The sequence below is a fragment of the Emericellopsis atlantica genome (assembly GCF_019669845.1).
Source record: "Emericellopsis atlantica unplaced genomic scaffold F5Z01scaffold_7, whole genome shotgun sequence".
NCBI classification, from domain to species: domain Eukaryota; kingdom Fungi; phylum Ascomycota; class Sordariomycetes; order Hypocreales; family Bionectriaceae; genus Emericellopsis; species Emericellopsis atlantica.
In genome coordinates, this window is record NW_025764709.1 from 131,490 (window position 1) to 159,065 (window position 27,576).

General features: G+C 56.0%; 10 protein-coding genes across 10 annotated transcripts in view; 6 read left to right on the top strand and 4 right to left on the bottom strand.

Moving 5' to 3' along the window:
* Positions 1 to 2,041: 2,041 nt before the first annotated feature.
* F5Z01DRAFT_498652 (uncharacterized protein) lies at positions 2,042 to 4,493 on the top strand. Its single transcript, XM_046260269.1, has 2 exons — positions 2,042 to 2,683; positions 2,792 to 4,493. Exons 1-2 carry the CDS (start codon positions 2,282 to 2,284, stop codon positions 4,247 to 4,249), a joined length of 1,860 nt encoding a protein of 619 aa, XP_046120135.1. The 5' UTR covers positions 2,042 to 2,281; the 3' UTR covers positions 4,250 to 4,493.
* Positions 4,494 to 6,442: 1,949 nt separating this feature from the next.
* On the top strand, positions 6,443 to 8,626 carry F5Z01DRAFT_618932 (uncharacterized protein; the record flags this gene model as incomplete). Its single annotated transcript, XM_046261061.1, has 2 exons — positions 6,443 to 6,645; positions 6,700 to 8,626. 2 exons carry the CDS (start codon positions 6,443 to 6,445, stop codon positions 8,624 to 8,626), a joined length of 2,130 nt encoding a protein of 709 aa, XP_046120136.1.
* Positions 8,627 to 8,720: 94 nt separating this feature from the next.
* Positions 8,721 to 10,269, bottom strand: F5Z01DRAFT_698028 (mitochondrial carrier domain-containing protein; the record flags this gene model as incomplete). The annotated part of the gene is made up of 4 exons (XM_046266343.1): positions 8,721 to 9,102; positions 9,163 to 9,524; positions 9,575 to 9,994; positions 10,112 to 10,269. 4 exons carry the CDS (start codon positions 10,267 to 10,269, stop codon positions 9,080 to 9,082), a joined length of 963 nt encoding a protein of 320 aa, XP_046120137.1. The 3' UTR covers positions 8,721 to 9,079.
* Positions 10,270 to 11,422: 1,153 nt separating this feature from the next.
* On the bottom strand, positions 11,423 to 13,384 carry F5Z01DRAFT_618796 (putative glucose dehydrogenase; the record flags this gene model as incomplete). Its single annotated transcript, XM_046261055.1, has 4 exons — positions 11,423 to 12,011; positions 12,071 to 12,876; positions 12,930 to 13,273; positions 13,324 to 13,384. The coding sequence occupies 4 exons, from the start codon at positions 13,382 to 13,384 to the stop codon at positions 11,423 to 11,425; spliced, it is 1,800 nt and encodes a 599-aa protein (XP_046120138.1).
* A 432-nt stretch (positions 13,385 to 13,816) lies between these two features.
* Positions 13,817 to 15,166, bottom strand: F5Z01DRAFT_734910 (uncharacterized protein). The gene is made up of 2 exons (XM_046266761.1): positions 14,222 to 15,166; positions 13,817 to 14,159 (listed from the first exon to the last, which is right to left on the bottom strand). Exons 1-2 carry the CDS (start codon positions 14,961 to 14,963, stop codon positions 13,888 to 13,890), a joined length of 1,014 nt encoding a protein of 337 aa, XP_046120139.1. The 5' UTR covers positions 14,964 to 15,166; the 3' UTR covers positions 13,817 to 13,887.
* A 578-nt stretch (positions 15,167 to 15,744) lies between these two features.
* F5Z01DRAFT_499312 (family 35 glycosyl hydrolase) lies at positions 15,745 to 19,128 on the bottom strand. The gene is made up of 4 exons (XM_046260271.1): positions 18,883 to 19,128; positions 17,163 to 18,832; positions 16,816 to 17,115; positions 15,745 to 16,762 (listed from the first exon to the last, which is right to left on the bottom strand). Exons 1-4 carry the CDS (start codon positions 19,005 to 19,007, stop codon positions 15,780 to 15,782), a joined length of 3,078 nt encoding a protein of 1,025 aa, XP_046120140.1. The 5' UTR covers positions 19,008 to 19,128; the 3' UTR covers positions 15,745 to 15,779.
* Positions 19,129 to 20,168: 1,040 nt separating this feature from the next.
* F5Z01DRAFT_499335 (major facilitator superfamily domain-containing protein) lies at positions 20,169 to 22,530 on the top strand. Its single transcript, XM_046260273.1, has 3 exons — positions 20,169 to 20,638; positions 20,691 to 21,927; positions 21,981 to 22,530. The coding sequence occupies exons 1-3, from the start codon at positions 20,374 to 20,376 to the stop codon at positions 22,288 to 22,290; spliced, it is 1,812 nt and encodes a 603-aa protein (XP_046120141.1). The 5' UTR covers positions 20,169 to 20,373; the 3' UTR covers positions 22,291 to 22,530.
* A 1-nt stretch (position 22,531) lies between these two features.
* F5Z01DRAFT_499324 (Alpha/Beta hydrolase protein) lies at positions 22,532 to 24,576 on the top strand. The gene has a single exon (XM_046260272.1). It carries the CDS (start codon positions 22,745 to 22,747, stop codon positions 24,350 to 24,352), a length of 1,608 nt encoding a protein of 535 aa, XP_046120142.1. The 5' UTR covers positions 22,532 to 22,744; the 3' UTR covers positions 24,353 to 24,576.
* On the top strand, positions 24,517 to 26,021 carry F5Z01DRAFT_649484 (uncharacterized protein). Its single transcript, XM_046263094.1, has 3 exons — positions 24,517 to 24,657; positions 24,771 to 24,866; positions 24,928 to 26,021. Exons 1-3 carry the CDS (start codon positions 24,526 to 24,528, stop codon positions 25,852 to 25,854), a joined length of 1,155 nt encoding a protein of 384 aa, XP_046120143.1. The 5' UTR covers positions 24,517 to 24,525; the 3' UTR covers positions 25,855 to 26,021.
* Positions 26,022 to 26,437: 416 nt separating this feature from the next.
* Positions 26,438 to 27,576, top strand: part of F5Z01DRAFT_734915 (efflux pump antibiotic resistance protein) — a gene marked incomplete at its 3' end in the record, with an annotated part of 1,396 nt that continues 257 nt past the window's right edge. The window contains exons 1-2 of the mRNA XM_046266762.1: positions 26,438 to 26,617; positions 26,682 to 27,280. Of these exons, the coding sequence (XP_046120144.1) occupies positions 26,491 to 26,617; positions 26,682 to 27,280 (726 nt within the window). The 5' untranslated portion in view covers positions 26,438 to 26,490. The remainder of the gene's footprint in view (positions 26,618 to 26,681; positions 27,281 to 27,576) is intronic.

Below are 27,576 nucleotides of genomic sequence, written 5' to 3' on the forward strand. Positions count from 1 at the left end.
GCGTCACCAACCCGATGCTCAGCAATGCCAGTCAGTCCATCGTCCTCCGCTACTGTGTGAAGAGGAGCGAACAATGATCGGTGGAAGCAAAGGATCGGATGGACCCCGAAATAAGTCAACGTTAGACCGTATCGGTACAAGCGGGCATGTTTCACGCCAAAGGGAAAAGTCTGGAGGGACGGGCGGGTTCTGGGCGGTGCCATCACTGCCATGTGCCACTGGGGCCACATGGTGAGAACCTTATAGCCTCATGAACAAGGTAGCTCAAGAAGTCACTGGAATGCGGCCCCTTTGTCTGCCAGTCTTTGTCTCGGCAGTTTCTGGCCTGCTGGAATGCAAAATCCAGGGCCACCGGGAGCGAGCAGTGACCCATGTCAATATTGGCCCGACTGCCCGCTCCCATTTACTCCATCCATTCGAGCTGGCTGTATCCGTAATTACCAAAGCACATTGCCGTCCGTATGTCCATTGGATATGTAATGAGTTTTCACCATGCATTGTTAGCCCTGCATTTCACAATCGTGCATCGTTGATCGTGTCCGTCGGCTGTCTCCATATGTCTCGTATCGAAATGTCTTGACTTGGAGAGAAACAGGGCAGCTGTGCAGCACCGCATCTATGGGTGCAGTGGGATAACCATTAACCACAGATCGTACCCCACAAGAAAGGCATGACGGAGAATAACGACCTCCGTCGCACAAGTTTCTGAGTCAAGGGAGATGCAAGAACCTGTTTGGATGGGCTCGGCAGAATGGCCGGATCGTCAGGTGGAGGCTCCATCCCTGCTTCTGTCCGTGCGTGGCCGCTCCCATCGCACTCTTCCACCATGTCCGCGAAAGCGGACGCAAGGAGCGAGATGGTGAGGCATTGGTTTGCAGCTAAAAGTCTTGCAGCCAGCAAGCAAAGGGTCATGGTGTGGAGGGTGAGCTCCCGATCGATCTGGCTCACAATGCTGGGGGATCTCGTGTCTGCACTGGTCGGAGTGCAATAGCACGCAGTCTGTGTGTGTCCCAGACTCCCAAGTCCCAACACGACATGAAGAGGCTGGGATTGTCCACGTCGTCGGCTGGTCACATGTATCCTTGATGGCTTGATAAAGGCCAATAGGTATGAGAAGCACCCATCCGATCTGCCTGTGCGCAGCCGAGTCGAGAAGCGCACAGAGATTGCGGCCCTGCAGTGGTTGTGACGCTGCTACCCGTCGGTGCAACACGAGCTTGGCTCTGCATGATGCGCGAGTGTTAGCGGACATCCAGGTCTATTATTATTACTACGGTTGGATGCAGGACGAAAAAGAAAGCTGCCCATTGCCCCAGCTCCAGGGCTCACTCAGCCCAATGAGTGCGTGACACAACTGCCCTTGGCTGCCTGTCTGTCCGTCATTGTCACTGATGCCAGATTAAGCTCGTACCGGACGGGCGAGAGCCAGCAATTGGCCCTGGCGTCCCACTGCGATGCTGATCATGCGAAGCGCCCGTACCTCAGGGCGGCTGCTGGCCATGGAAGCTTTGTTGTCGGTCCATGAGAGAGACTGGACGTCCAGATTGAATAGAGAAGGACGCTGATCTTGATGCAATGGCGCCTAAAAACGCCAGCACTAACTTAAACTCTAGCGACCAGCGACAAAGAGGCAAAGACGGGGGGACAAAGAGACTGACAGATTGCGCCAAGCTCCAGCCAGCGCGGCTCGCCGGGGCGGCTCCACCTGGACAGCCAGGAGATCCCAGCGCCAACGCAGGGGCTCCCGGTGGCCAATCAGGGGTTCGACCTACCGCTCAGTCGAAACCGCCGGCCCTATAGGCAGAACAGGATAAACCTACCGACCAGAGCGATATTGTTCAGTTGTCGACGTTGCTGCGCAGGGGGTCCTACCTACCTACAGGCTACCGCACGGTCCGCACCTATGCCTGGCCTGTCGTATACGCAGGCCGTGGACCTTGGACGAGGGATCGATGCTCAATGAGGAAGCCCAAGGCTGGCCAGCGCTTGGCTGGCAGCACCACGACCAGGGCCATTATAAGAAACATGTGCCATCCGTCCCCAGTAGGCTCTTCCTGCGGCCTCTTATTCCTCTTGGTCCTGGCTCACTGCTGTCCGACTTGTGTGTGCATCTCCTTCTCTCTTGTCACTCATACATTCGCTTGAGTACCCAGATACTCACCAACACTCTCGCTCATAAAGGGTTCGGTCTTTCTTGGATCCCATTCTCCCGAACCCCCTTGAATATTTGCCCAGCTGTCACTGTACCACAGTGTCGTTGTTTCGTTTCGTTTCATCCACCATGAAGTCCTTCGCTCTCGTTGCCATGGCCGCTGGCCTGGCCTCCGCCACCGAGTGGCCAGACTGCAGCCAGAACAACTGCTACCGCAACATGATCCGTGAGGACATTGCAGAGATAGGCGTCGACTTCTGCTTCGAGTTCCTCGCCGGCACCACCACCGCCCCCGAGGCCATCCCCACAGAGTACGTCAACTGTGACAACGATGTCCACAGCGTCTCGTCCGTCTGCTCGTGCATCACCTACACGGCCACCCACGAGCCTTCCCCCACCGAGGAGCCCTGCACAACCACCACCACCGAGGAGGAGCAAGGCCCAACAACCGAACCTTGCACTACCACAGAGGAGGAGACTCCTACCCAGGAGCCCGAGACCAGCACTCCCTGCGAGACCACCACTGAGGAGGTGACTCCTACTCAAGAGCCCGAGACCAGCACTCCCTGTGAGACCACCACCGAGGAGGAGACTCCTACCCAGGAGACCACCACTCCTTGCGAGACCACCACCGAGGAGGAAACTGCTACTCAGGGGCCCGAGACCAGCACTCCATGCACAACCACCGAGGGGCAGACTCCCACTCAGGAGACCACCACTCCTTGCGAGACCACCACCGAGCAGCACACTACTACCACGGAGACTCAGCCTACCACCACCGATGAGGAGGACTGCGACGACTGCACACAGACCTCCTTCACCACTGTGACCTTGCCTTGCACCGAGTATGACTGCACCAAGACCACGGAGGTGAACACTCCCACCGAGACTCCTACCTCTGAGGAGCACACTCCCACCGAGACTCCTACCTCCGAGGAGCACACTCCCACAGAGACTCCTACGTCCGAGGAGCACACTCCTACCGAGACGCCTACTTCCGACGAGCACACTCCCACTGAGACTCCTACCTCGGATGAGCACACTCCCACTCCTACACCCACCAGTGATGAGCACCCCACGACCACGCCTGCCACAGAGACCACCGAGTGGACGACCTCGACCATTTACACCACCACCTGCATCACCAAGACCGAGTGCCCTCCTGACACGCCTGACTGCCCCAACGGCGGGACCACCACTATCACCTCGACCATCCCCGTGACCACCACCGTCTGCCCCGTCACCTCGACCACTGACGAGCCCGAGGAGTCTCATGAGTCCACCACTACTGTCCCCGAGGAGACTCAGGGACCCACCACCGTTCCCGAGGAGACCCAGGCGCCTAGCACCAGCCCCGAGGAGGAGCCTACCAAGGTCACCGAGACCCAGGATGCTTCCACTACCCCCGAGGTCACCGCCACCACCACTGCGCCCCCCGAGACCACGGAGTGGACGACCTCGACCATCTACACCACCACCTGCATCACCAAGACCGAGTGCCCTCCTGACACGCCTGACTGCCCCAACGGCGGAACCACCACCATTACATCGACTATTCCCTTGTCTACCACCGTCTGCCCTGTCACCTCGACCACTGACGAGCCTCAGCCGACTGAGACCCCTGAGGAGCCCTGCACCCCTGGTGCGCCTGGCTGCCCTGGCACTCCTGAGGAGCCAGAGACGCCTGAGACTCCTGAGCAGCCAGAGATTCCCGAGCAGCCAGAGACCCCCGAGACCCCCGAACAGCCAGAGACTCCCGAGACTCCTGAACAGCCAGAAACCCCTGAGCAGCCAGAGACTCCTGAGCAGCCAGAGACTCCTGAGCAGCCAGAGACTCCTGAGCAGCCAGAGACTCCTGAGCAGCCAGAGACTCCTGAGCAGCCCGAACAGCCATGCTCGCCTGGTACACCCGGCTGCCCCATCGTGCCTCAGCCTTCGTGGTCGACCTCGATCACCATCCCCGAGCCCACTGGCACCGGTAGCCTTCCAACCCCCACCCCTACCGGACCTCCTCCCGCCTCTGGCGCCGCCGGCCGTCTCGTCGGTGTCGCTCAGGCTGTCATCGCTGCTGTCGGTGTTGCCGTTTTCATGCTGTAAAGTGTGATAGTGATCGCGCTGGAAAGATCAACAAAAAAACAACGAAAAGGAAAAACATGCATTGTAGATACGGTTTTTTTGGCTACCTGGATTCTGGAGTTTGGATGGACATAATGTCATGACCCTTACTTCTTCTTGATGGTCGCTGATTATCCAGTGGCTGGGATTATTTACTTATTTTTATTACCTTTCAAATAGACCTTAATGTTCTTGTTGATAACGTCTCGTTGCTCGTGCCTCGGATGTTTCTGATGACACCTGGCTCGTAAGTCTTTCGTAGAAAACCGTGGCGCACAGTAACCATCGATGTTCAGCGAGGTTGCTGTGTTCGGTTGCTGTTCACCCGTCCTTCTCATTGGGAAATTTTCGTCGCGCGGTCGCTGTTTCAGGTCAGCAAAAGACTATCCAATCGGTAGATGGGTCCGTTTCTCACGCTCCTGTTGCGGGCGGCTATGTAGCCTGGCTTCGAGAGCGCGTCGGTACCCTTTTTAAGCGCTGAGCGGGAAATCGCGGCAAATTAACGCAGAGGGCACTGCCGGCTCTCCACGCATTGCGAGATATTGCCTGGCACCAAGATGGCCAGGCATCGCGGTATCCGGGATGTGGTGCTCTAGTCGGGCAGCATGACGATGAGAAGCAATGATGATGGAGGAATAATTATTATGGTTGTTATAATGGGCGAGGCGGTGAATGTGGTGCGTGGCGCAGTCAGTGTTCGTGCTGATGGCAGGAGCAGGGGACCTTGAACGGCTGGAGCTACTGTTTGTGTCGGGACTCAGCGATGAAGGCATGACATGTAAAGATCAGAAAGGCTCGAATTAATTTGAAAATCAAAATGCGCTTTTTGATGAGACAACAATTCTGAATTACACTCGTTTGAAGAAGTATGCGATCCATCATGTGAATCATGGCAGGATGTGATTCTGGTCAGCAACTGATTTCAGTGCTGCCAACGGATGACATAGAAACCCCACGAATCACAAAAGAAAAGTTCATGTGAACTTAGAAACACTGAACGTTTCAATATGTATACGCTTAGTTCAAAGGGCGGACTGGGATGAATGGGACGGGGAGTTCGTAACGGCGACGGTATCGCTAGTCTAGGGTAGTCAGACATAAAGACCTACGTACTTGAGTGGCCCGCGTCTAGACTCTAACGTTAGCAAGCATCACAGGACAAATTCCCAAATAACGGGCGGGTGATTTTGTGTAAACATCAGGCCTCCCAAGAGTATCTATCTTATCTCATGATTTACTAATTTCACCAGGCTCCTCAACGGGCTCTTCGGCGAAGTGCGGACGTGCATAGACTACTGCATGACATCACAAGCCATCCAGCCTGTCTGGTCAGCCTCGCTGTGGCTGACTGCGGTTCTGGCCCCACAAGGCTGCAGCAATGGTCTGGAGCCGTCACCACCGACCACTTTGCTAAAGGTTATTCGGAGGGTATTACTGTCTCCTGCTTCACTTGCCAAGTTGTGAAGAGATCGCGAGTGCACCTTACATAGTACCTGGTCGCTTTGTGGTCCCTTTGCCTCGTCTACACGTCAGTGTCCTCGACCAACTCGACTTTGGCTATGCCTCGCCTCAGCCACGGCCTTGACAAGCCAGCGTGCCTGGCGAAGCGGGTCTTAATTCGATTTTGCATTCGACAACAAGTGAGTAGTATAGCTGCTCATTATCGTCGAGCTAAACTCGAAATCTCAGCGATGGAGCGTCACTCTACAAACCGTAGGAGGAGCATTTTGAGGGTCCCTACGTCAAATGCTAGCAAATCGAGGCGCAGCACCGGCCCGCTCCTTCCCCTTGTTGTTGTGGCTGCTGCTGTGGCTCTCCCCTGTCGACCCGTTCCATGCCTTGAGGCGCAATGTGGCTTTCTGCTGTCTTTAGCAACACTTCCCTGTCAACATCCCACACCAGGTCTCACGATGCCATCATGCCCTCAAACCCCAGACTCGGCCTTCGCCGACGCCAACATGGGGCCTCCATATCCCCAAGATCCATCGCTGTATATCATATGCCCATGGCCATGGAGATCCTCCTTGGTTCCTCTTGGTTGCGTCCTCCCACTTACCACTTCGACAATTGATTGATCGTGGCACTCGAGTGCGAATTACCAGCGTTCGGTGTACACGACGACAATAGCAGCGTGCCATTGCCAGACCAATCCGATCTCTCAGATAGGCGGCTCAAATGTACCCAACCTCACCGTCACGACTGGTAATCCCACAGACGTCCATCTCACCCCCAAGCGCCAACACGCAGACCGGTAGACCGCCGCTATGGACCGATTCGACTCAACGCAAGATGTGTCGGCTGTATCTATACACGACCTTGCAGATCACCAAGATCCTGGAGGTGGTTCACCATCCCAACCCCTTTGATTCCATCCCTGGGTAAGTTGGAGACCTATGCCTTGCCCCACTGAGCCCTGCTGACCTCCGGTCAAGCAAAGACTCGGCCAACAAGAAGCTCAATGCGCTGTTGGACAAGGAGCCGCGCTGGCTCAAACCCAAGAACGAAGAGGACATGTTCCGACGATGCGAACAGCTTGATCGGTCACCCGTACGAGCAACAATCGCCTCCACATACGCTCGAAACCAGTCCTATTCTGCGCCGCCACTCTACACACACGGAAACACGACACCGATCAAATACGAGGGAAACACACAGTCAGCGACCCTGGAGGTACCTCCATGGCAACACTCGTCTCTGGGCCATTCCCCTTACGTCGAGCAGTCTGGCTTTGGAGGTATTCATCAACGATCGGCCTCGGATGACCTGTTTGGACTGAGTCTGAGCGCAAGACTGGCACGTGTATCATCGGCAGCATCGACATCTACCGATCACACAACAGGCACTCTCCACCGGCTACTGGAGGGCTACTCTGACGTTTACGTGCGGACTGTCAAGCGGCTTATTCGACAATACACAGCGCCCATCAGCGACCATGGCTCATGCGCCTCGCCTCGGTCGGATGTGTTCACGAATGACCAGACCTGGTTCAATGATGTCGATGCAGCTCACTCGTACAGTCACCGTCCGTATCCCCTGCCTGGCGATTTTCTCAGCATGGATCTCCATCTACGGCGGCAGCATCCTTGCTTTCCTCAGTCGGAGGAGCACCAGAAGCGTTGGTGCATGTGCCATCTGCGTATTGACGCCCCTCACTCGGTTTGGACCTGTGCCGACCGTCTGACGGACAATGCGCACCAGCTCGTGACACATGGACCAGCCGTCGGTCACTTGGGGATGCGAGATCAATTTGACAACACCATGCTGCACGTACTCGCAGCCCGTGGGCCTCCGTCTTTGCTTTTGCAAACCTTGCAGAACGACTCCTGGGGTTCGATGGTCAATGTCAGGAATACGGCCGGCCAGACATTCCTCCATGTCCTTGGCGACACGTGGTTTCACCAAGCTGAGATGATTGAGGCACTGCTGGGGATGGTTGAGGTTCTCAGAGATCGGCATGGCTTTGAGGCGCTCGCACGCGACCACTACGGAAGGACGTTTTTACATGCGTGGATGGCCTCTGAAACACTGACGCCCTCTTCCCTCGGCTCGCTACATCGACATAACTCCTTGACCCTGAGTGCACGCGATGCCTTTGGCGTCAAGCCGGCCTTGGACACAACACACATGGACCTGGATCCTCCGGCGCTGCCCGGCTCGCCCAGCGCAGAGGATCCAGCCGCCATTCGCGACAGTGAATACCTGCAAGTCGCGCGGTGCGCTTTGCAAGAGCCGGCACTGGAGGACGCTGATGGTCGGAATGGTCTGCACTGTTTGGCGATGGCATCCTTGAGCATACAGAGCTTTATGAACAAGGCCAGCATGGCGCCGACACAACAAGGACGACAAAGGAAGAGGGGCAAAACGGCGGACGAGATGCTGGACTCTTCGGAAGAGCGGTTGCAGCTGCGTCTTTCGCTTGCCGAGGGTCTACTGAATGCTGGTGTTGACCCCAACCATTACGACTCGTACGGCAACACGCCTCTGATGGCCTTTTGCGCGGAGCTGCCCGAGGACGACGACTACAAGACCGGCCCCGCCATCATCAGGGCACTCCTCGAGAAAGGGGCCAATGTCAACGCCCGCAATCGCGCCGGCGAGACAGCTCTACACGTGGCCGTGCGATGCGGGCGCAAGCTGGCGGTCAAGACACTGATTGAGGGGAAGGCCAACGTACACGTCCGGGACGCCGCCGGGAGAGGCGTCCTTGCGCTGGCTGATGTCAAGATGAGGACGTGTACTGACGACTCGCCGGTTGCGTACTGTCATTACGAGGCCTGCCGGGCGCACCTGAGTGGCAAGGGCTTTGCGGTGCAGGAACCGACAATGTTGCAAGAGTGGGGTGCCGACAAGAGGCAGTGATTGCTTTTGATGTGTTTGTAATTTTCGTGATTTATGAGCCGGCGTTTGGAGTTTAGAGACGAGGCGCTGATACCCTGCATTTCGAATGAGGCGAGACTTTAAAATCTACACCAGAACGCAGTGTGGAACTCTCCAGATCTATTATGAAAGTTGCATGAAATCGCCTATAATACAACCCCAGCAACTGGGATGGCAACCGGATCCCGACCCATTTTCTATGATTGTTCTGCGTGTCTCGAGTCCGAATCTTGCACCCCTTCGCTACAACAAGTGCGATGCCAGTTCGACATCACCGCCCCATCTTCGATATCCTGTAAAGCCTCATTACAAAAAAGGCAATCACCACCTTCATATGTTCACCGTGGAGGCGAGCGCGCGAGTGACATCCCGCCCAGCTCTTGGGCCAGATGGACATTCATCGCCCCGTGAACTCTTTTCTATGCGCAAATTCGTTTACTTGGCAATCTCAACACCACCTGCACGCGCGTTGTTAGTACACTAGTAGACTTTGCGGGGGAAAGTAAGGGGTCACGAACCAGTGGCGTTGAGGAGCTTCTTGAAGTCACCGTAGATGGCGAACTGACCGGCGGTCAGGGTGCCGACCATGAAGAGACGGGCAGGGAGACCGGAGAAGGAACCACGGATGCCGAGCTCCTTGGCGATGACAGCGAGGCGGGAGATGGTGCCCTGGCCGGGCTCACCCTTGGTCTTGTTGATCTTGGACAGCATGGTATCGGCGGGCTGGGAGACAATGGCGGCAGCGAAACCGGCGACGAGACCGGCACCGAGGTTGGCGACGGTCTGCATGCCGTTGGAGAGGGAGTTCTTGTCCCAGACGCCGAAGATGGCCTCGGCGGCCTTCTCGTAGACAACGAACTTGGTCATGGTGTAGGGGATCCTGGGGGGATTAGCCACGCCTCACACATATAGAGGGGCAAAGGGACATACTGCTTGAAGAGGATGGGGCCGAAACCAGCGTAGAAAGCACCGATGCCATCGTTCTTGAGGATCTTGCCGAAGCCAGAGATGAGGCCGGAGGCGAAGGTGGGCTGGGAGACGAGGCGGATACGGGTGGCCTCGAGGGGGCAGAGGGCGATGGAGGCGAAGAACTCGGCCGAGGCGGAGGAGGCGAGGTAGACGGCGGTGCGGTTCTTGGAGGCGGACTCGTAGCCAATGTTGTTGATCCACTGCTGCTTGAAGAACTCGTATCCTCCGAACTTGAAGGCGCCCTGGAGGAAGTAGCCGGCAAAGGTAGGGCCGACACCGGTGAGGAGAGCACCGGCACCCTCGTTCTGGACGACCTGGCGGAAGCCACCGATCAGACCGCGGTTGTAGGTCTTGGGGTCAAGCTGGATGCGGGTCTTGACGCTGGGGAGTATGTTAGCTTTGGGTTTTCCTTATCTCGGCTATACGCGCGCGCGCACGCTTCGAGCGCAAGGAGCGACACGGCAGCGCGCGCAGCCGACAGGCAGGATTAGAACGTACACATCGACGGGGGTCAGACCACCGTGGGTGAGGGAGCAGCAGATGGCACCGGCGAGGGCAAAGCGCGAGTACAGGTCGACGCCCTGGGGGGTGTTGGGGGCGTTGGCCTTGGCCTTCTCGACGACGGCGTCGACCTTGACGGAACCGGTGGACGACATGATGAAGAGCGGAGATGTCAATCGAGTGATAGACAGGAGAGGAGCAAGAAGACCGACGACAAGCAGCGACGGACGGGAAAAACACAAAGAGGCTGTTGGTGATGGGTTGGGAGAGGGAGGAAAATTGTGTCAGAGCCGGCCGTGGCAGATTGAGGTCTTTTCGGCGGCTGGTCCTTCCTTCCTTCCCCAGCCACAGTGTCCAGCCAGCCAGCCAAGGTAAAGTGGCTCCTTCATCGCCCGGCAGACAGTGCGTGCAGTGCCAGCGCCAGTGGACTCAGCGCTTGCTCGGCGCGGCCTTCGTCACTGTGCGGGAGGACCCGTATTAATCTCTGCGCAGCCAATGGGAGAATCCAATCGCCACGCAAATCCGGTAAGAAACGGCTGACCGCCCGGCAAAAAATTTGGCTCGGGAACATTCGGGCGTCCATTCTTCGAACCACCTTGATTGTCACAGGGGGATTATTCGTGGTTATTCCTGTTCAGGAGTGCGACTAAGTTTAGTCAGTCCCTCTGACAGAACGGCATTCACGCGGGCACAAGATGTTTGAGCCCAGCTGACTGGCAATGCCACCAGCGTACGAACAGATACCGTTCCGTACCGTATCCTCGCGTCTTTCCATTCACTGTGGCCGGACGTCCGTTATCCCCGGGACCCACCACTCATCTGCCCAGCTTGGCCAACGTGCTGCAGCGTGCCAGTGAGCCACGTCGCGCCTGGCAACCAGCCAGACGGAGATAGGAGGTCCATCTCGCTTTTCGACGGCTGCTACAAGCGAGTTGACAGCACGAGTCGCCCTCTGTCGAGCTGTGAAGCGCATTTCGAGGCAATGGCAATACCAGGCGCTCACAAGGCCTATGCGACTGGAGCAGGCTGACCTCCTATTATCGAGCAATCTGTCGACTCATTCACCATCGCCATTGGATGCATCGGATTCGCAGAGACGTCATTGGCCCCGGCTCCGGATTCTCAGTTCCAAATCCGCCGCCCAGTCCAGCCCCACCCGTGATATCGGACTCGGGACCGTGGACGTCCAAGAAACATATGACAGGTGCTCATCTGGTGGCAAGAGGTCAGGCGCGTGTTCGACTGCGTCTACGTAATAAACGACGTATATTCCCGGCTGAGCTATGACTGCTCTCCGGCATCTGACCGTCACTGAAGCTCCCGGATGAAGATATCCGCCGCATTCTCACCGATAGCCAGAGCCGTCATGCACGTATTCCCAGACACGTTGCGCGGACAGATACTCAGATCAGCGACCTTGAGGCCTTTGACGCCGTACACGCCCAACTTGCCATCGACAGCGCCGCCCTCCTCCTGGGCCTTCATCTTGCACGTCCCCATCGAGTGCCACGTTGTCTCGGCCTTGGCCTGGACATGTAGGCCAATCACCTCCTCGTCCTCGCGCGTGTAGACGATATCCTCGATGGGATCAGGAAGCGCGTCTGTGACGTCCCGACAGACAGCGTCTGACGTCTCGGGGAACGGGGGGTGCCATGAGGGGACCTCGCCTCGGTAGCAGGGCATGCGACGCATGATCTCGCGCTGCTTCTTGTACGTCCAGATGTGCTTCTTGATGTCGATGCCATCCTTGTCTGCGAGGAACCCAGTGTCAAAGTCGACTGGGTCGCACATGTCAGGGCCGGTGATGTTGACATGGCCACGCGACAGGGGGTACATGGAGAAGGCGGACAGGCCCAGATACGACGCTGGTGGGATGTCCTTTGCCAGACCGGGGATCCTGCAGTGATGAGCACAACTTCCGCATACTAACTTTGTGACAGTGAAGATTGAACGTACCCGTTGATCAGAGATAGGCCAGCCAGGGGCTTGTCGGGCGTGTCCCGAAAATGGGCGTCCCAAACTGCTTTGAATGCTGGTCCCATGGTTTCCGCCTCCTCGTCCGTAGGCCTGATCTTGCCATTCACGTCTTGGCCATTGTACCCAAGACGGGGGTCATTGTTCTTTAGGAGCTCCCCAATGTCAGTCAAGCCGAACAGCAGCCCATTCAGCGTCTCTTCCATTTCGAGACTCGTCTTGTAGCCGTAGGCCATAGCTTGATGATCCTCATACCCAGCGCCGACGCCGTTGTTTTCGACCAGCAGAGGTACACCAGCTTTGGAGAGGACGTCTCTGGGTCCGACGCCCGAGCGCTGAAGAATCGTGGGTGACCCAAAGCAGCCTCCGGAGACGACAACCATCTTTCGGGACTTGACTGCCTTCTCCGAGACATCGGCCGCTCCAAACTTGGGGTTCGATCGGAAGACGACTCCTTTCGCCTGACCATCCTCCACAAGGACCTTGACAGCCTGCGTCTCGACCAGCACGTGGAGGTTCGAGTGCGCCCGGTCACTGAGCCTTGGATGCAGGTACTTATGCGCCGCATCTTGTCTTCTTCCCTCGGGCGAGACCATCCTCCTCGCCCGCGCAAACGAGTTGACGGCTCTCAGGTCTTGCAGATCCTCCACGATGGGCCATCCTACCTCATCCAGCGCTCGCAGGAAGTCCTCCTCGGCGCGCTTCGCACGGTATAGCCCGCCAGATACTTGGACGGGCCCTCGTGTGCCGTGCGTTCCCTCTGGATCCGGGTCGTGGTAATCCTCAACCTATACACAACTTAGCTTAAACTGTCTACGGCGTCAAGGTTGAAGATAGAAACCTTTTTCATACATCGCAGCATGTCCTCCGTCGTCCAACCCTCCACGCCCCATCCGTCAAAGTCAGACCACTGCGGACGGCTGTACATGCCCATATTGATGGACGAGCCGCCGCCGAGGCAACCCCCGGACAGAACGGTCAGCTCACGACCATTGACATGTCTGGATGGATTGGCCTTGTTGAAGAGTCCCTTGTCGCCGTCGGGCATGAGGTGCGCGAAGAACAGGCCGAGATTCACAATAAAAGGGTCCTCGAAGTTGTTGGGGCCCTGCTCGAGAAGGAGGATCTGCAGGTTGGGCAGGGCTGAGGCGAGGCGTGCAGCGATGACACACCCGGCGGTGCCGCCTGAAACTGTGGTCAGTGACGAGGAGTGAGTCTGCTTCGTGGTGACTGACCGCCTGCAATGATGACGTCGACCTCGTCGAGGCCTGGGGGCAGGGTCTTTTGGATGCCCATGGTGGGAGTCGAGTGCGTCTTGGTCGCTGAAAATGGGAGATGATAGCTTCAATGTGGGTGGGCTATGCTCGTGGTATTTGTACCGGCAGCACTGAGGTGTCTAGATCCCCGCAGGCAAGGTCACACATGCTAGCTGGCCTTGTTGTTTGTCTTGTCGCCAATCAGGCTGGTGCTTACACGCATTCTTGACCGCTGAGGTGAGCATTGGCGACTGTCATCATTGGTCACCTCGTACATGATTACATGATCCTGGGCTGTACCATTAGCCTGGCGAGTTGCTTTCATCGATCCTTAATTACCGTGGAGCTTGTGATATCTATAAATCTCCTCGATGTTTGAGGGAGTGGGTAGGGAAAGCTACATGTAAATATTCTATAATCATAGTAGGTTCTCTGCACGATAATTCTATAGCTAAGCACTTAATTCTTATTTCACCTGCACAACACCAAAATCCCAAGACACCTCAATAAAGGACCCATCATGGCAATCACCATTGAACCTCTTCAATAGTCAAACTTTCGCCCCGTAAGCTTCTCGCTCAACGCCCAGAGCATCTCCGCCTCATACTCGTCTCGTCCCCACGGCCTAAAAATATCCTTCATGGGATCCGAAGGACGACATTTTTCAAGGTACGTGCCATTGTGCGCCTCGAGCTCCGGGTCGAAAGAGGCGTACATTGGCGTCGCGGCACCGGCTTCGGAGGAGACAGGCACGACGAGCTTGGACCAGGCGTCACCGAAACCGACCTCGTTGCCGAGCTCCTGGTCCTTCTTCACTGCAGGGCAAGACTGGTTAGCACCTTGGAAGCAAGAGGAGGCAAATTAGGTATGTACTCACGTAGTGTCGTCATGGCATCATCCTCTCCCTCAGCGACCCAACCTAAATGTGTCGCCAGTCCCGTCGTCATGATGAGACCAGGGTGAACACTGAAGCTCAACAGCCCACGCTTACCGAGTTTCTTAGCTAGGGCGAGGGAGAAGAGCATGTTAGCCGTTTTGGACTGTCCGTAGGCTACCCACTTGTCGTACGTCCTGCCGCCGTCAAAGTTGATGTCACCCCAGCGCATGGCACTCAAGCGATGGCCGTTACTCGAGACGTTGATGACGCGTGGTGTGACCTTGGCCGCGAGGAGCTTGGGCACGATGGAGTTGGTGAGGAGGAAGTGGCCAATGTGGTTGGCGGCGAGCTGCATTTCGATACCGTCGACGCTGAGGGCGTATGGGACGGCCATGATGCCGGCACAGTTGAGGACAATGTCGATGGTGGGTACGTCGGTCCAACTGTTGACTTCAGCGGCGGCCTTGGTGACGGAGTCGATGCTGGCGAGGTCGACCTGGAGGAGGCGAGTCTTGACGTCGGGGTTCGCCTGAGTGAGGATCTCGACTTGCTTGTGGAGTTTGGATAGTGAGCGGCCGGCTAGGATGAGTAGCTTGGGGGCATGGGATGCGAGGGCTTCGGTGTAGCGAGCGCCAATGGATTCGGGGGTGACACCTGTGGTCAGGATGGTCTTGCCGGTGATGGAGGGTGCGTAGTGAGCCGCGAGCTCGGCAGCAGTGTTTCCCTCCTGGAAGCGAGGCATCGTGCTGGTGTTGGGGCTTGTGAGTGTTGGTAATTGGGGCAAGACTGTCTGAGAGACACTGAGCGTAAAGTACGTAAGGTGTTGGTGATGATGGTAAGAAACTGAGACTCTTTTTGAGGTCCTGATGGTCTGCTCTTATACTTCTAGCAGCTCTACGGAAACTACCCCTGGCTCCGACAAACATCAAGGAGACTCCAATATTGAATCCCATTTCTCATCAAAGATCAATGGATTTCCGTCAGCTTTGCCAAAGACTATGCGACTTATCGCCAGCAGCGTCGTCTGGCGCCGGGGTTTAATATGGGCCCCGGAGGATAGTGTTACATCTCATTGGTCGGTGCTGGCGTCAGCCATCAGACAGGGGATTCAACGCTTCGTGATTGGTCAACTATGATGACGCCAGCCATTATAGTGGGGGTCATAGCTCCCGACTCCGATCCAACTATCTCGGCCTCAGATAAATGTAACCCTTCTTCGACCGCACAATGACAAATGACACCCTGATGTTTACAAGAGCAACATGCACGCGCTCTCGGAGATAATGGCATGGCATTTTTGACTGCATTTGTGAATCAAATGCCGTTTGAAGCGTCACGAATTGTGATGGCCCTGACGGGTCACCAAACATCAAAAGGTTGGAATGTCACGCAAGGGTCCCCGGTTCTGATGGAAATCATGACGAGGGTTGCATATTCACAAATAATGACGCTCAGCAAAGGGATCAACGACCAGCATGTCACTCAGTGAATCCAAATGAGAGCGCTGTTCCAGTATTCTGAGCCAGTCCCCCACAGACAATTCCATCTAGTCTATCACTCACGCATACTTCAGTCGCTCCTCGGTCCACCCCGGACGCAGCTCCGAGCTGTCAAATCCCATGTCAAAGCTCGTTGTGTGCACATAGTCCAAGTCCCACTCCACCTTCATCTCCACGCCGTTGGCATCCTGGCTCCACACTGTCACCAGAATGGTGTTGTCGCCGTGGTAGTCCAAGATGCCAGGCGGCACCGGGAAGTTGATCTGGTGGCCAATGTACGGGTTGAAGCGACCGTACTGATACCCATTCACAAACAGCATGGCCCTCAGACGGTTGCTGTAAGCGTCGTCAGACGGCGTAAACGTCTCGTCCGACGTCGACGTCATTCGGAAGGTGATGGACACATCGAGGCCATCGGGTACATCAAGCGGCGCCACAGTGCGGAAGGCTCTCACGCCCGCCGACGGCACAACGAGGGTGCCTGCGTCGGAGTCGACACTCGACCAGCCCTTGTCGGGGTACCCGGGGAGGTGCATGCCCACACGCTCGGCGTACAAGCCACCTTCATTCATGGGCCCGCGCATGGGGTCAATGTTCTCCTCCAGTCCCGCGTTGCCGGCGATCCTCCACTCGGAAAAGGTGTACGCATCCTCAGCTGGTCCGACTAGTGTAGCATTGATGATGCCGCGTGGGTCAATGGCGGCCCCGCGCAGTTCGTGGCCGGACTGGTCCATGAGGACCAACAGGGTGTTGTCGCCGCCACTCTTGAGAGTGGCATTCTCGAACGAGTAGGTTCCCGAGTGAGAACCCTCATACGACAAGCCGTAGTAGGAGCCAATGTAGTCGGCGTTCACCCACACCGAGTACCCGAACGCGAAACCGCCCATGAGGTTCAGAAAGAGACCAGTGGGCGCCTCTTCGGTCGTTGGGAACGTGGCACGGTACAGATGGTTGCCGTAGTGGATCTTGTAGTCGTCGACGTAGAGCACGGGGTTGTTGTCGGCCGGCTTGCTGGGGTTCGGTGTCTCGTCCTTGTCGGCAACTGCAGGTCCCGGGTTAGATCTTGCAGTGGTCAGGAGCATGGGGAATACCTACCAACCCACACATCGTCGCTTAGAGTGTAGTTCCTCGCCAGCTCGGGGAGACTGTCGGTCCACTCCCAACCAGACAGCGGGTCGAGCTCAAACTCGCCAGGTCCCTTGGCCTCTACGACGTACATTCCCCCGTTGCGTGACTTAATCTCCACCTTCTCGCCATTCCAGGTGATGCCGCAGAGCTTCTTGGTCGCGAAAATGGTCAACTCGTGGTCGTCCTCCTCGTCACCAGTGAGATGCAAGGTCTTCCCGTCATCGCTGTACGTGGCGCCGCGGACCAGGTACGGGCCCTGCACAAACACTGTTCCCGGTCAGTGAAACATCTCATCAAGGCAGTGACACACGTACCAGTGCTGTTTGCAGGCACCTTGGGATCGTTACCCAAGCTAGGCACCCAGAAGCGGTATGCTGCGGACCGATCCATCATTAGGACGCGGGTGCCATCCTCGAGCTCAACAATATTGGTCCCACTCTGTTGCACGTAGGAAACGGTTAATCCCTTATCTTCCTCATACAAAGCCACCGAGTCTTCGGCAGCAGTCCTCATCAATTTGGCACCCGAGTCGCCCACAATCTTGAATTCACCAGCCTCGCCCTCGGGCAGCCACAGCGCGAGCACCGCCTTGCCGTCAATCACAGTGTAGCTGAGCACCTCTGCGGTCGAGTACAACAGCTTCTTGTCACCAAACTTGAAATCTGTGACGAGCACCTTGGCTTGGTGGCCGTTGATAGTGATCGCGTTGCCAAACTGGGGTATCGTCATTTCGCCCTCGGTGGTATTGACGTTGAGCTTGAAACGCTCAGTGGTATCCGAGCTGGAGGTGTTGTGCAGAACCACGTAAAAGGCAGCGTCCGTGTCTGGGTTCCTCAGCTCCGCCGTGCGGATGGCGTCATTGTCCGTGTAGCCGGTACCACTACCCACGCGGTTGGTGTACGCCAGATCATGCGCAACACGTGTGAACAGGACGAGAAGCTTGGTCTCGTAGTACTTGCTCCACAGCTGGCGGTTCTCCGATACGGGTGACGAGTAGTCGTAGCTGGTGGCCACAACTGGGCACGCGCTGTGACCCCAATTCGTCCCGCCAAACAGCATGTACAGCGAGATGGCCGTCACACGCTGGTAGATCAAATCGCGATAGAACAGATTGGCAAAGTCGGCGCCAATGTCCCCAGGACACCCGCCCTGAGGTCCGCCCCACGGGTTGTACGAGCCTCCCTGGAACTCGGGCATAAAGTTGGGCTGCGACGGCGACTGGATACTAAAGTAGTTGCCGTACTCGATGGTCTGGTATGGCACGTACTCGCCGTTTGTACCCGTGCATTCACTCAGGTTGCAGCTCCAGCAGGACGGGTAGCTGTCGAGACCGACGACGTCGACGTTGCCCGTCGCGTTGGAAAAGTCCGGCGACCACGAATAGCCGTTCATGTTGGGCGCGTTGTGCGCCAGTGGCACGTCGATACCCGACTCGCGCGCGCTGTCCTCCAAGAGCTGCATGTAGTTGGCAATGTCGGGATTGAGGACACGGTCCTCAATGTCCTTCCACTGGCCGTTGAGCTCATTCTCGATCTGGAACATGATGACGTTGCCACCGTTGGTGATCAGGTGAGGTTCGATGATGCTCGAGATCTCTTCCCAGTATGGCGTCCAAGCTTTAGTGTACCTCTCATCATCGTTTCTAAGAGATCCATACTCGCCAGTCGTGAGCCACAGGGGGAAGCCACCGGCGTTTGTCTCGGCGTTGACATATGGGCCAGGGCGGATGATGACATACATGCCAAGCTCTTTGGCGAGGGTCAAGATGGAGGTGAAGTTGTGGCCGCCATTCGTAAAGTCGAGGGCATCGGGTGAGGCGCTGTGGTAGCCCCACGAGTTGTAGATGGAGAAGGCGTTGAAGCCAGCCGCCTTGACCTTCTCTAGAAGATCACGCCAGAGCTCGGGGACGGGGTTCCTCCACGGGTGAAACTCGCCAGAGAAGATGAAGAGTCGCTCGCCGTTGACAAAGTAACTGTGGTGGTCCCTGTTGCGGTCAGTCGTCTGGTGTCAGTCACTGCGGATTGCCAGTCGCACCATTGGACAATGTCCGTGAGGCCATTATCGAGCACAGGCCAGTCTTCAATCTCATCTTGAGATATGGCAGACCCTGCAAGGGCCGCCAGAGTGGCCAGCCGCAGGAGGTTCTTGGCAGCCAACATGTCGCGGAGCAGATCTGGAGTACCTGTAGATACGGGATCGGTCCTTTCGAGCGTGTCGAGCGCTGGCAAACTACTTATAGCCGGCTGTTGGCCCAGGATTATTTAGCCAAGCGAGAAAGCGAGCTCGCTCGCTCCGCAAGTCCATCTCCAAAGACAAGGCATCGCTGCTTGAAGTGGACTTGTCGTGCATCACGGCCAGAGGCTGTTATCCCCTCCAATGGGAACGAGCGCGGTCGTTTAGGCTCAAGTACGGGGGAGAACGCCCCACGCTGGGGAAGCATCTCGGTAGTTGACGACCTGGGAAAGACTAGTGCGCGTGTCTTGTTGTGATGTAGCGCGAAGCGGACAGGACGCTGTATACCAATTGAGAAAAGAGTGACAGGTCCTTGGGGGTAAGCACCAGCAAAACGCCATTGAAGCTGTCTCAATGTCCAATGGATCTCACCGTTCCTTGCGCATCGTGGAGGGTCATTAATTTGAGGCAGCTTGGAGAGCCTGGATCATTTCCTGCACATGCACTCCAATGCGGGGTCACCAATCGTGCATGGAAACGTTGGAGGTGAGACATCTTTGGGCCGAACTACCGATCTCGGTGAAACACTGCTGTCAAAGCCCGCAGCGCGGGATATAGGAGGGCGAGCAGCGCCATTTCATGATGAAAACAAACTCTCCTAGTAGTATTGAGATGCGAGCACGTAGGAGGTTGGTGAGACGAGATTCCAGAAGACCAAACAAGGTACACGTGACTGGTTCTCCACAGGCCCGGCGAGAACCTCGGATCTGTCGTCATCGCGGTCCATCGAGAAGCTGTCACCGCAATTTATTGCATCACAGACAAGAGCTCCAGACTCCAGCCTGCAGCCGCGACGGCAGCGCCTTCCAGTTGAGGTCCATCACACACATGCCATGCATCGGACATTCCAGCAATTTCGACGACGCATCCAATACTAGCTGACCTTCATGTTACCTTGCCTTACGCACGAATGAGCTGAACCCACTAAGTCGAAGCCAATTGACACTTGTTTAACAGCTCGATAGCTCCATCTCCAGCCCCATCCTTGTCCGCTGTGCGACGACGAGCTTCATCGAGTCACAAGACGCACCACCACCACCTTATCAAACAGCACCCACCCATGCTTATCGGACAGGGCACGCAGAGCAGCGCAGCCTTGTTGGGATTTTCTTCATCGCCTGTCCAACGTCGCATCTCAGATTTCCTCTGACTCTCCTTCTTTTGGCCCCTCGTCGACCTCTTTTTATTTGCTTTTCTGGCGGTCGTAGAAGCCTTTTCCTCCTGCCCCTCTTATCGCGGACATTTTTCTTCTAGCGCTGTGAGATTTCTGCATTGTAATCATCGACCCATTTCATGTCGCTCGCCCAGCATGTTACGCAGGCCGTTGGCTTCGACTACGAGGGCCCGGCCGGCTCCCACGCCGGCGACGACCAGGACAATGAGCGACAGAGCTTGCTATGGGCCCCTGCGCCGCAGTCCGAGGCAGGCGGCGAGGATAACAACGACCTGAACCTAATGTCCGAATGGCGCGAATTGAGCTATGCGCCTCTAGACCTCAAGCTCGACGAACCCTTGGAGCGCGATGCCGCATACAAGGTCACAAACACAAAGAGGATAGGTGAGTGTGCGCGCGCATCTCGTCGCATGAGCTCCCACGCTGACCACAGCAGCTCAGGTGGTAGCGGGGATCATCGTCAACTGGCTGGCGTCCGGCATTGTCTTTGGCTTCGCCGCGTTGAAGCCCGTGCTGGTAGCCGAAGGTGTGTACGCCGACCTCTGCACTTCAGAGGAGCTGATCATCCACCACGACAAGGCCATCCTGCCTTGCCCGCAGCAGAACATACGTCTGAACCTCTTCTTCGTCGTCGCCTCCATCACTGCCAATGTCGGCTCCCTGCTGGCCGGCGCAACGCTCGATAGGTACGGGAGGCGCCTCTGTTGGATCATGGCAAGTTTCCTACTGGCCGTCGGGACCTTGCTCATGGCCTGCTCGTTCGCGATTCCCGACTTTGATGGCTACATTGCGGGCAACGTCTTCCTCGCCCTGGGTGGGACCTACGTATTCGTATCCAGCTTCGAGTTAGCCAATGCCTTCCCGAAGCACTCTGGTCTCGTGGTGGCTCTTGTCACTGGCGCCTTTGACGCGTCAGCTGCCGTATTCTTGTTCTACCGCATGGCCTACGAGAAGACAGACGGAGGTTTCTCCCCTGCCAGATTCTTCTTCTTTTATCTTGTTGTGCCACTCTTGATCCTGTTTCTGGAGCTATTCCTCATGCCACCGCACCCATACCACACGATCCCCGAGCTGGAGACCAAGATCGAGAAGGCTCAAGATCCCATGCGCGACATACACGAGTCCGACGAAGATATCGAGGATAATAACGAGCTCGAGCGCGTGCGCAGCATTCGTGCCGACAAGCGCCATGCCAAGCTCGACCAGCTCGAGGACATTGTCGGTGATGCCGACGAGCGCGACGAACGCATCAAGGTGGAAGAAGAACGCCAGGAGGCGAGTGGCGTCTGGGGCGTCCTCCACGGCATGCCCTTTAATCGACAGATGCGCACGCCGTGGTACCTGCTCATCCTCGCTCTCACGGTCACGCAAATGTTTCGAATGAACTACTTTATCGCGACCATCCAGTCACAGTACGTGTACATGCTGAAGGACGAAGAGGCGGCGACGCAGATCAACCACTTTTTCGACGCGGCACTGCCCATTGGTGGTATTGCGGCGACGCCCTTCATTGGCATTATTCTCAACAGACTGAGTGTGGCATCGATTGCCGGCTTGCTGACGGCCTTTATCATCGCTATTGGCGCTTTGAATTGTCTGCCGTTTGTATGGGCTGGTTACAGCACCGTCATCCTGTTTGTGCTCTTCCGACCATTGTACTATTCGGCCATCTCGTAAGTACAGTCGTTGTCTCTCTTTGAAAATGCATGTGCTAACCTTAACGTAGTGATTATGCCGCCAAGGTTTTCGGGTTCGCCAGTTTCGGCCGCATCTACGGGACCGTCGTCTGCATTTCGGGCCTGAGCAACTTTGCCCAAACCGCCATCGACGCTCTCGTGTTTGGTCCCCTCCACGGGAACCCCGTGCCCGTTAACATTGGGCTCGGTGCCTGCGGGGCCATTGTCGGCCTTGCTCTGACGACCTATGTCGCAATCAAGGGCAGGGTGTTCCACGAGGAGAAGGTTCAGGTCGAGACGGAGGAGCGGCAGCGACTTATGAGCGTCAGCGAGGCGGGCGGCTACGGCACGACTGCATGAGATGAGATTGAACGGGACATGACTGTAATGCATATGGGGTACGAAGCGCGTCTGGCGGATGATGCGTCCGCCCTTGATCTAGCGTTTGCATATCCTACGGAAGACATCGATATATATAGGAGGTTGAGATTTTTTGGATCTTTACTAGACGAAGAGATAGATAATTGGATGGCCAAAGTCTTGAGATCAAGTCAACTCCACAAAAGTTTGTGAACAGAATGTTATATTTCCAGTACTTGGAGGTCCCGATTCCGAGCCCCAATGCCCGATACATTTGCCGACTCCCACATGCGGGGTTTCGGTTCCCGAGACTTGGATAAACGTTCAACCCCATTTTCAAGATTGAATCTTCGTCATCCGCTCTCACTCATTCGAATTTATCTTTCATTTGTTGCACTTCGATTTTCGTATCCTTCACCAATTGCGCCTCGCACATTGCGACATCCTCTTCATCATGCCGACGCCTGGACTGCTCCAGGCACTCATGCATCCCAAGCCCACCTTGGAACCCCCAGTCTTCGATGAATGGTACCAGAACGAGCACGGCCCGACGCGTGTTCGCATGCCAGACATCTTCGGCAACGGTCTTCGCTATCGCGCGCTCGATGACCGCGAGCCCAAGTTTGCTGCTATCTACGACGTCAAGGACATTCACGACCTAGAGACGGACCGGTACCTCACTCTGAGAGCCAACAGATCTAAGCGCGAGGCGAGCGTCGTTGCGCAAATCCATATCACGAGGGGCTTCTGGGACTTGATTCACGAGAAAAGCGCAGACGGGTTTAAGGCACCAGAAGACACGACCGACCAGGACGCTCTTGGTCGCGTGTTACTTGCTGTCGATCTCACACCCAACGAGGATCCCCAGGCAAAGGGGGAACTCCAGAAGTGGTACGAAGAGGAGCACGTCAACATGCTAGCCAAAATCCCCGGGTGGCTGCGCTCGCGCATGTACAAGACGTCCGTCATCGAAGACGGCAAGGCTACCTTCAAGTTCCTCGGTCTGCACGAATTCGCCAAAAGCCATGGCATTGGAGGCCCGGAGACACAAGCGGCGCTCGCGACGCCTAGAGCTCGCGAAGTCATGAGCAAGTATGCCGCGTCAAGCGACAGGCGAATGTACGAGCTGTTTTACGTGTTTGGCTCTGGCGCGCGGGACCTGGAGAATCTGTCCAAGTTGCCATCCGATGCGGCTTTTGTCTCTACAGATGAGCGCACGAGGACTCTGGTTGCCACTGGCCCGGTGATTGAGTCGTATGTCCCTATGTCGGATGGTCTAGACCTTCCGTACCGTTTGGAGGGAAACAAAGCCACCGATGCACCGACCGTGGCGTTCTGCAACTCTCTCCTCACAGACCTGCACATGTGGGATCCTTTGATTGAGCTACTCAAGAAAGAGAGGCCAGACCTGCGGATCCTGCGCTATGATGTGCGTGGGCGACATGCCATCCCGCAGCCACCCAAGGCAGCCACCCTCGACACCGTCACAGCCGATCTCCACGCCCTGCTCGATGGGCTGCGGATCCCCAAGCCCGAAGCTTTGGTGGGTGTTTCCATGGGCGGCGCGACAACCCTGAGCTTTGCTATCCAGCACCCCGACCGTCTGAAGAAGTTTGTTGCGTGCGACTTTAACGTCACGTCCAGCGCAGCAAACACGCAAGCGTGGAAAGACAGAATCGCCGTGGCAGAGGAAGACAACGGTCAGGGCATCAAAAAGCTCGCTGAGCAGACTGTCGCGCGCTGGTTCCATCCAGACACCAAGCCGGAGATCAAGGGTTGGATGGTGGACATGGTGGCTAGAAATGACGTGCAGGGCTTTGCGAATAGTTGCACCGCGCTCTGGGACTATGATTTGAAGCCGAATATGGGTGCTTGCACGGCCCCTGGATTATTCGTCGTGGGGGAGGTGGATGGCAAAGGGGCTCTGGTCAAGGCCATGGATGGGTTTAAGGGTGAACTGGGCGGTCATGGGGCGGAGTTGAAGGTCGTGTCGGGTGCTGGACACTTGCCCATGTGTGAGCAGCCGCAAGGGTTCTGGGACGCGATTCGCGAGTTTCTGTAGGTCAATCCGAAATACGTACTCAGAGTGGCAGTGTGAACCTACAGTGTTTCAGACTGGACGCAAGTATGCGGAAGTCGAGTCCGTTTCCCCGGTCGCGTTCAAGCCAACGTCACGTTTATATGCATGTTGGCTGCCCCTTACTTCACGGCACAGCAATCACCTCATGCGAGCAAATGATCCTATGTTCAGCCAACATTCATCGCCTGATTCCATCACCAGCAGCAATACCAAGCACCATGGTGCGGGAAAGGAAACTGAAGAAGGAAACCCAATTTGGAAGGATTCCTTTCGATCTCTACGCCCTGGTAGGTAGCGCATCCGCCGGGAAGAAGCCTGCTCTGGCTTTTTCCGGGCGCTTCACGCACCCATGACCGACAATTTGATCGTGCCGCCTTGCTAACAGCGCATGATTTATCAGGAGAAATGGGACTATGACGCCCCTATCGATTCTGATGGCGACCAATGGAAGACTTTGGTCAAGTCTTACTTGTCTTTGCCACGAATCCAACGTCGTGTATGTGCCTTTCTCCAAGTGGTGTTTAGAGGGGACACTCGCTAAGCTGCTATTCACAAAGCCTTATCACGAGAAGGCAAACTTGTTCAAGACACAGAAGAATGATGGCTCGCAACCAAACCTTGTTCGTGAAAAGATTAATCGAGTTCTCCGTCCATTTCAGACCAACAATGAAAGGAATCTGAGTGAGCTTTGCAGCAGTAGCAACCCAGTCTGGGTGCGTCTCTGCTACGACAAAGCCCTCGAGTCCAGGTACATTGAAATGGTGCCGAGCTTCGACGCGCATATCAATACGGACATGATGCGGATTCTAGACGATAAGGAATTGTACGATCTAGATGATGACCCGGAGAGACTACGATTGAAACTACTTGAGCGGATGCCTGGATATTGCGATAAGGACAGATCGGATTATCAAGCGAACCAAGGACGAAGCCAGAGACAGAATCTTCAAGATTTGGAGAGCCTGGGCGATCGCATGAGCTCTTACTTTTGCTTCGTGGATAGAGAGGCGATTGAGCAAGACCTCTACAAGATTATGTGGCTGGACAGCTATGAAAACTGTCTCCTCATTACAAAGATCACCCCCGACGAACTTGAGGACATGACAGTCATGTTTGGTGAAGGATTCTCCATGGAGGAGGCTGTAGAGTCTTACGGCCTCCATGACTCAGACAATGAGGGCGGCGAAAGTGCTGCCGACTCGGACAGCGAGGGTGGCGATGAGGGTAAAGAGGAACATGAGGGATCGGGACCCGCGGAGCCGAAGCGAAAGTGCATGTCCGCCGTCGACGCCGCGGTGGAGGCCAGCCGGAAGCGAGGCAGAATCAACAAGACAAGTCCAGAATACAAGGCGGGCTACAAGGCCGGGTGTGACGCCGGGGCTGCGTCCATGATAGCGGCAGCCCAAGACATAGCCTACGATACGGGCTATGCCGATGGCAAGAATGGGAGGCCCCACAGGAAGTATGGTCCTAATTTCATGTAATGAGACTCAAGGCTCTGTCATTCACAAGCTGCTGGCCGAAAAAATTGCGACTTCCTGATGTGTTTGGGATAGGGCAAACCCCGAGTTTCATAAGGCTCAGGAAAGATTTGCTGTCAAGAAATATAAGATCAAAGATAAAAATACTCAAGACAATGTATGACTGTCCACAAGTCGAACTCATGAGAAATCCTCAAGCTCTGGCGAATTGGTACAATTCTTGTAGATAATCGGGTTTCAAGCCTGAACTTTGGCCGCAGTGAATTTCTTGCAATGTTATATACTTTATCTGAGACATTCCTAAGTGACGAGAGATACTGCAAAATATTTTATTATTCGAAGGGGGGCCGGCCGAGTGGCTGAGACAACGGGTCGGTACTTGGGTGCAGTGAGACATCGCGGGTAAGACAGGCGAAGTGCTGCTGACCGTGACCTCTTGGGGAATGGAGCACGTACGGGTTATTCTGTATCTGCTATGAGAAGAAGGGGTTCATATGGATGACTAATAATAAGCACAGAACCGTCGCAGTCTCCTACGTCCAGCTTTCGATGAAGATGGATGATGACACTCATGAGAGTGTTGTCTCCGGGGTCGTATACCACTACGGTCAAAACAGAATCTCAAAGCCGCTTTTCGCCATGTCATCAGTTCAAGAGCGCCATCCGGAACTCTTTGTGCCGCTCAACAGAGAGTCGCCCAGGGGCAGAACACGTACAGTCCCGATGCAGGTGCTCTGCCTTGGCTTCAATCGCACGGGGACATCCAGTAAGTGGAAACCGCCGACTAGCAGCCATCAATCTGTGTAAGGTTGACTGACATGACATCAAAGCCATGTCGGCCGCCTTGGAAGCCCTGGGCATCCCATGCTGGCACTCGTTCCAGCTCCTGTCCGCGCACTTTGGCGACAACGAGAAGTGGCTCGACATTTTGGAGCGAAAGTTCTTCCCCAAAGAGCCCTATGAGCCCATTGGCAGCGACGAGTTTGACCAGCTACTGTCCTCCTTTGGTGCCGTGAGTTCGGATACCCCGGCCATCTGCTTTGCAGAGGAACTCGTGGCCGCCTATCCAGAAGCCAAGGTCGTTCTCATCGAGAGGGACATCGACAACTGGTACGAAAGCTACATGCACTCCATTGTTACTAATGTCTTTGACCCAATGGCGAATCTCCTCATCATTATCGAGCGTTCCTACTTTCGCTCCGTGGGCCTCGTGCAGAAGAGGGCGGTGGAGGGCTGGGCGGGAATCCACTCGTACAAGGAAGGCGCGCGCAAGGCCAAGAACGTCTATCGAGCGCACTACGCGCTGGTGAGTAAGATTACGCCAAAGGAGAGGTTGCTCGAGTTTAGGTTGGAGGATGGATGGGAGCCCCTCTGTCAGTTTCTGGGCAAGGATGTGCCAGAGGAGCCATTTCCACGGCTCAATGAGAAGGTATGGTTTGACGAAAAGGTTCAGATATTGGTAGGAAGAGCATCGAAAGCTGTCGGGCGAGCCCTCTTGCCGTGGGCAGTCCTTGGGGTAGCGCTCTGGTGTGGCTGGAGGTTCAGGGGTGGCTGGTTTTCAACTTGAGGGTCACTTGCGTATCGTGGTGCGGAGAAGTTGCGAGGGGGGGGGGGGGGGGGGGGGGGTTGGATTTTTGGTTTTAAATTAGTAAAAAATTAATTATGAAACCCCCCCATTGACAGACAAAACCCCCGCAGGGACCACAACCCCCCAAAACAAAAAAC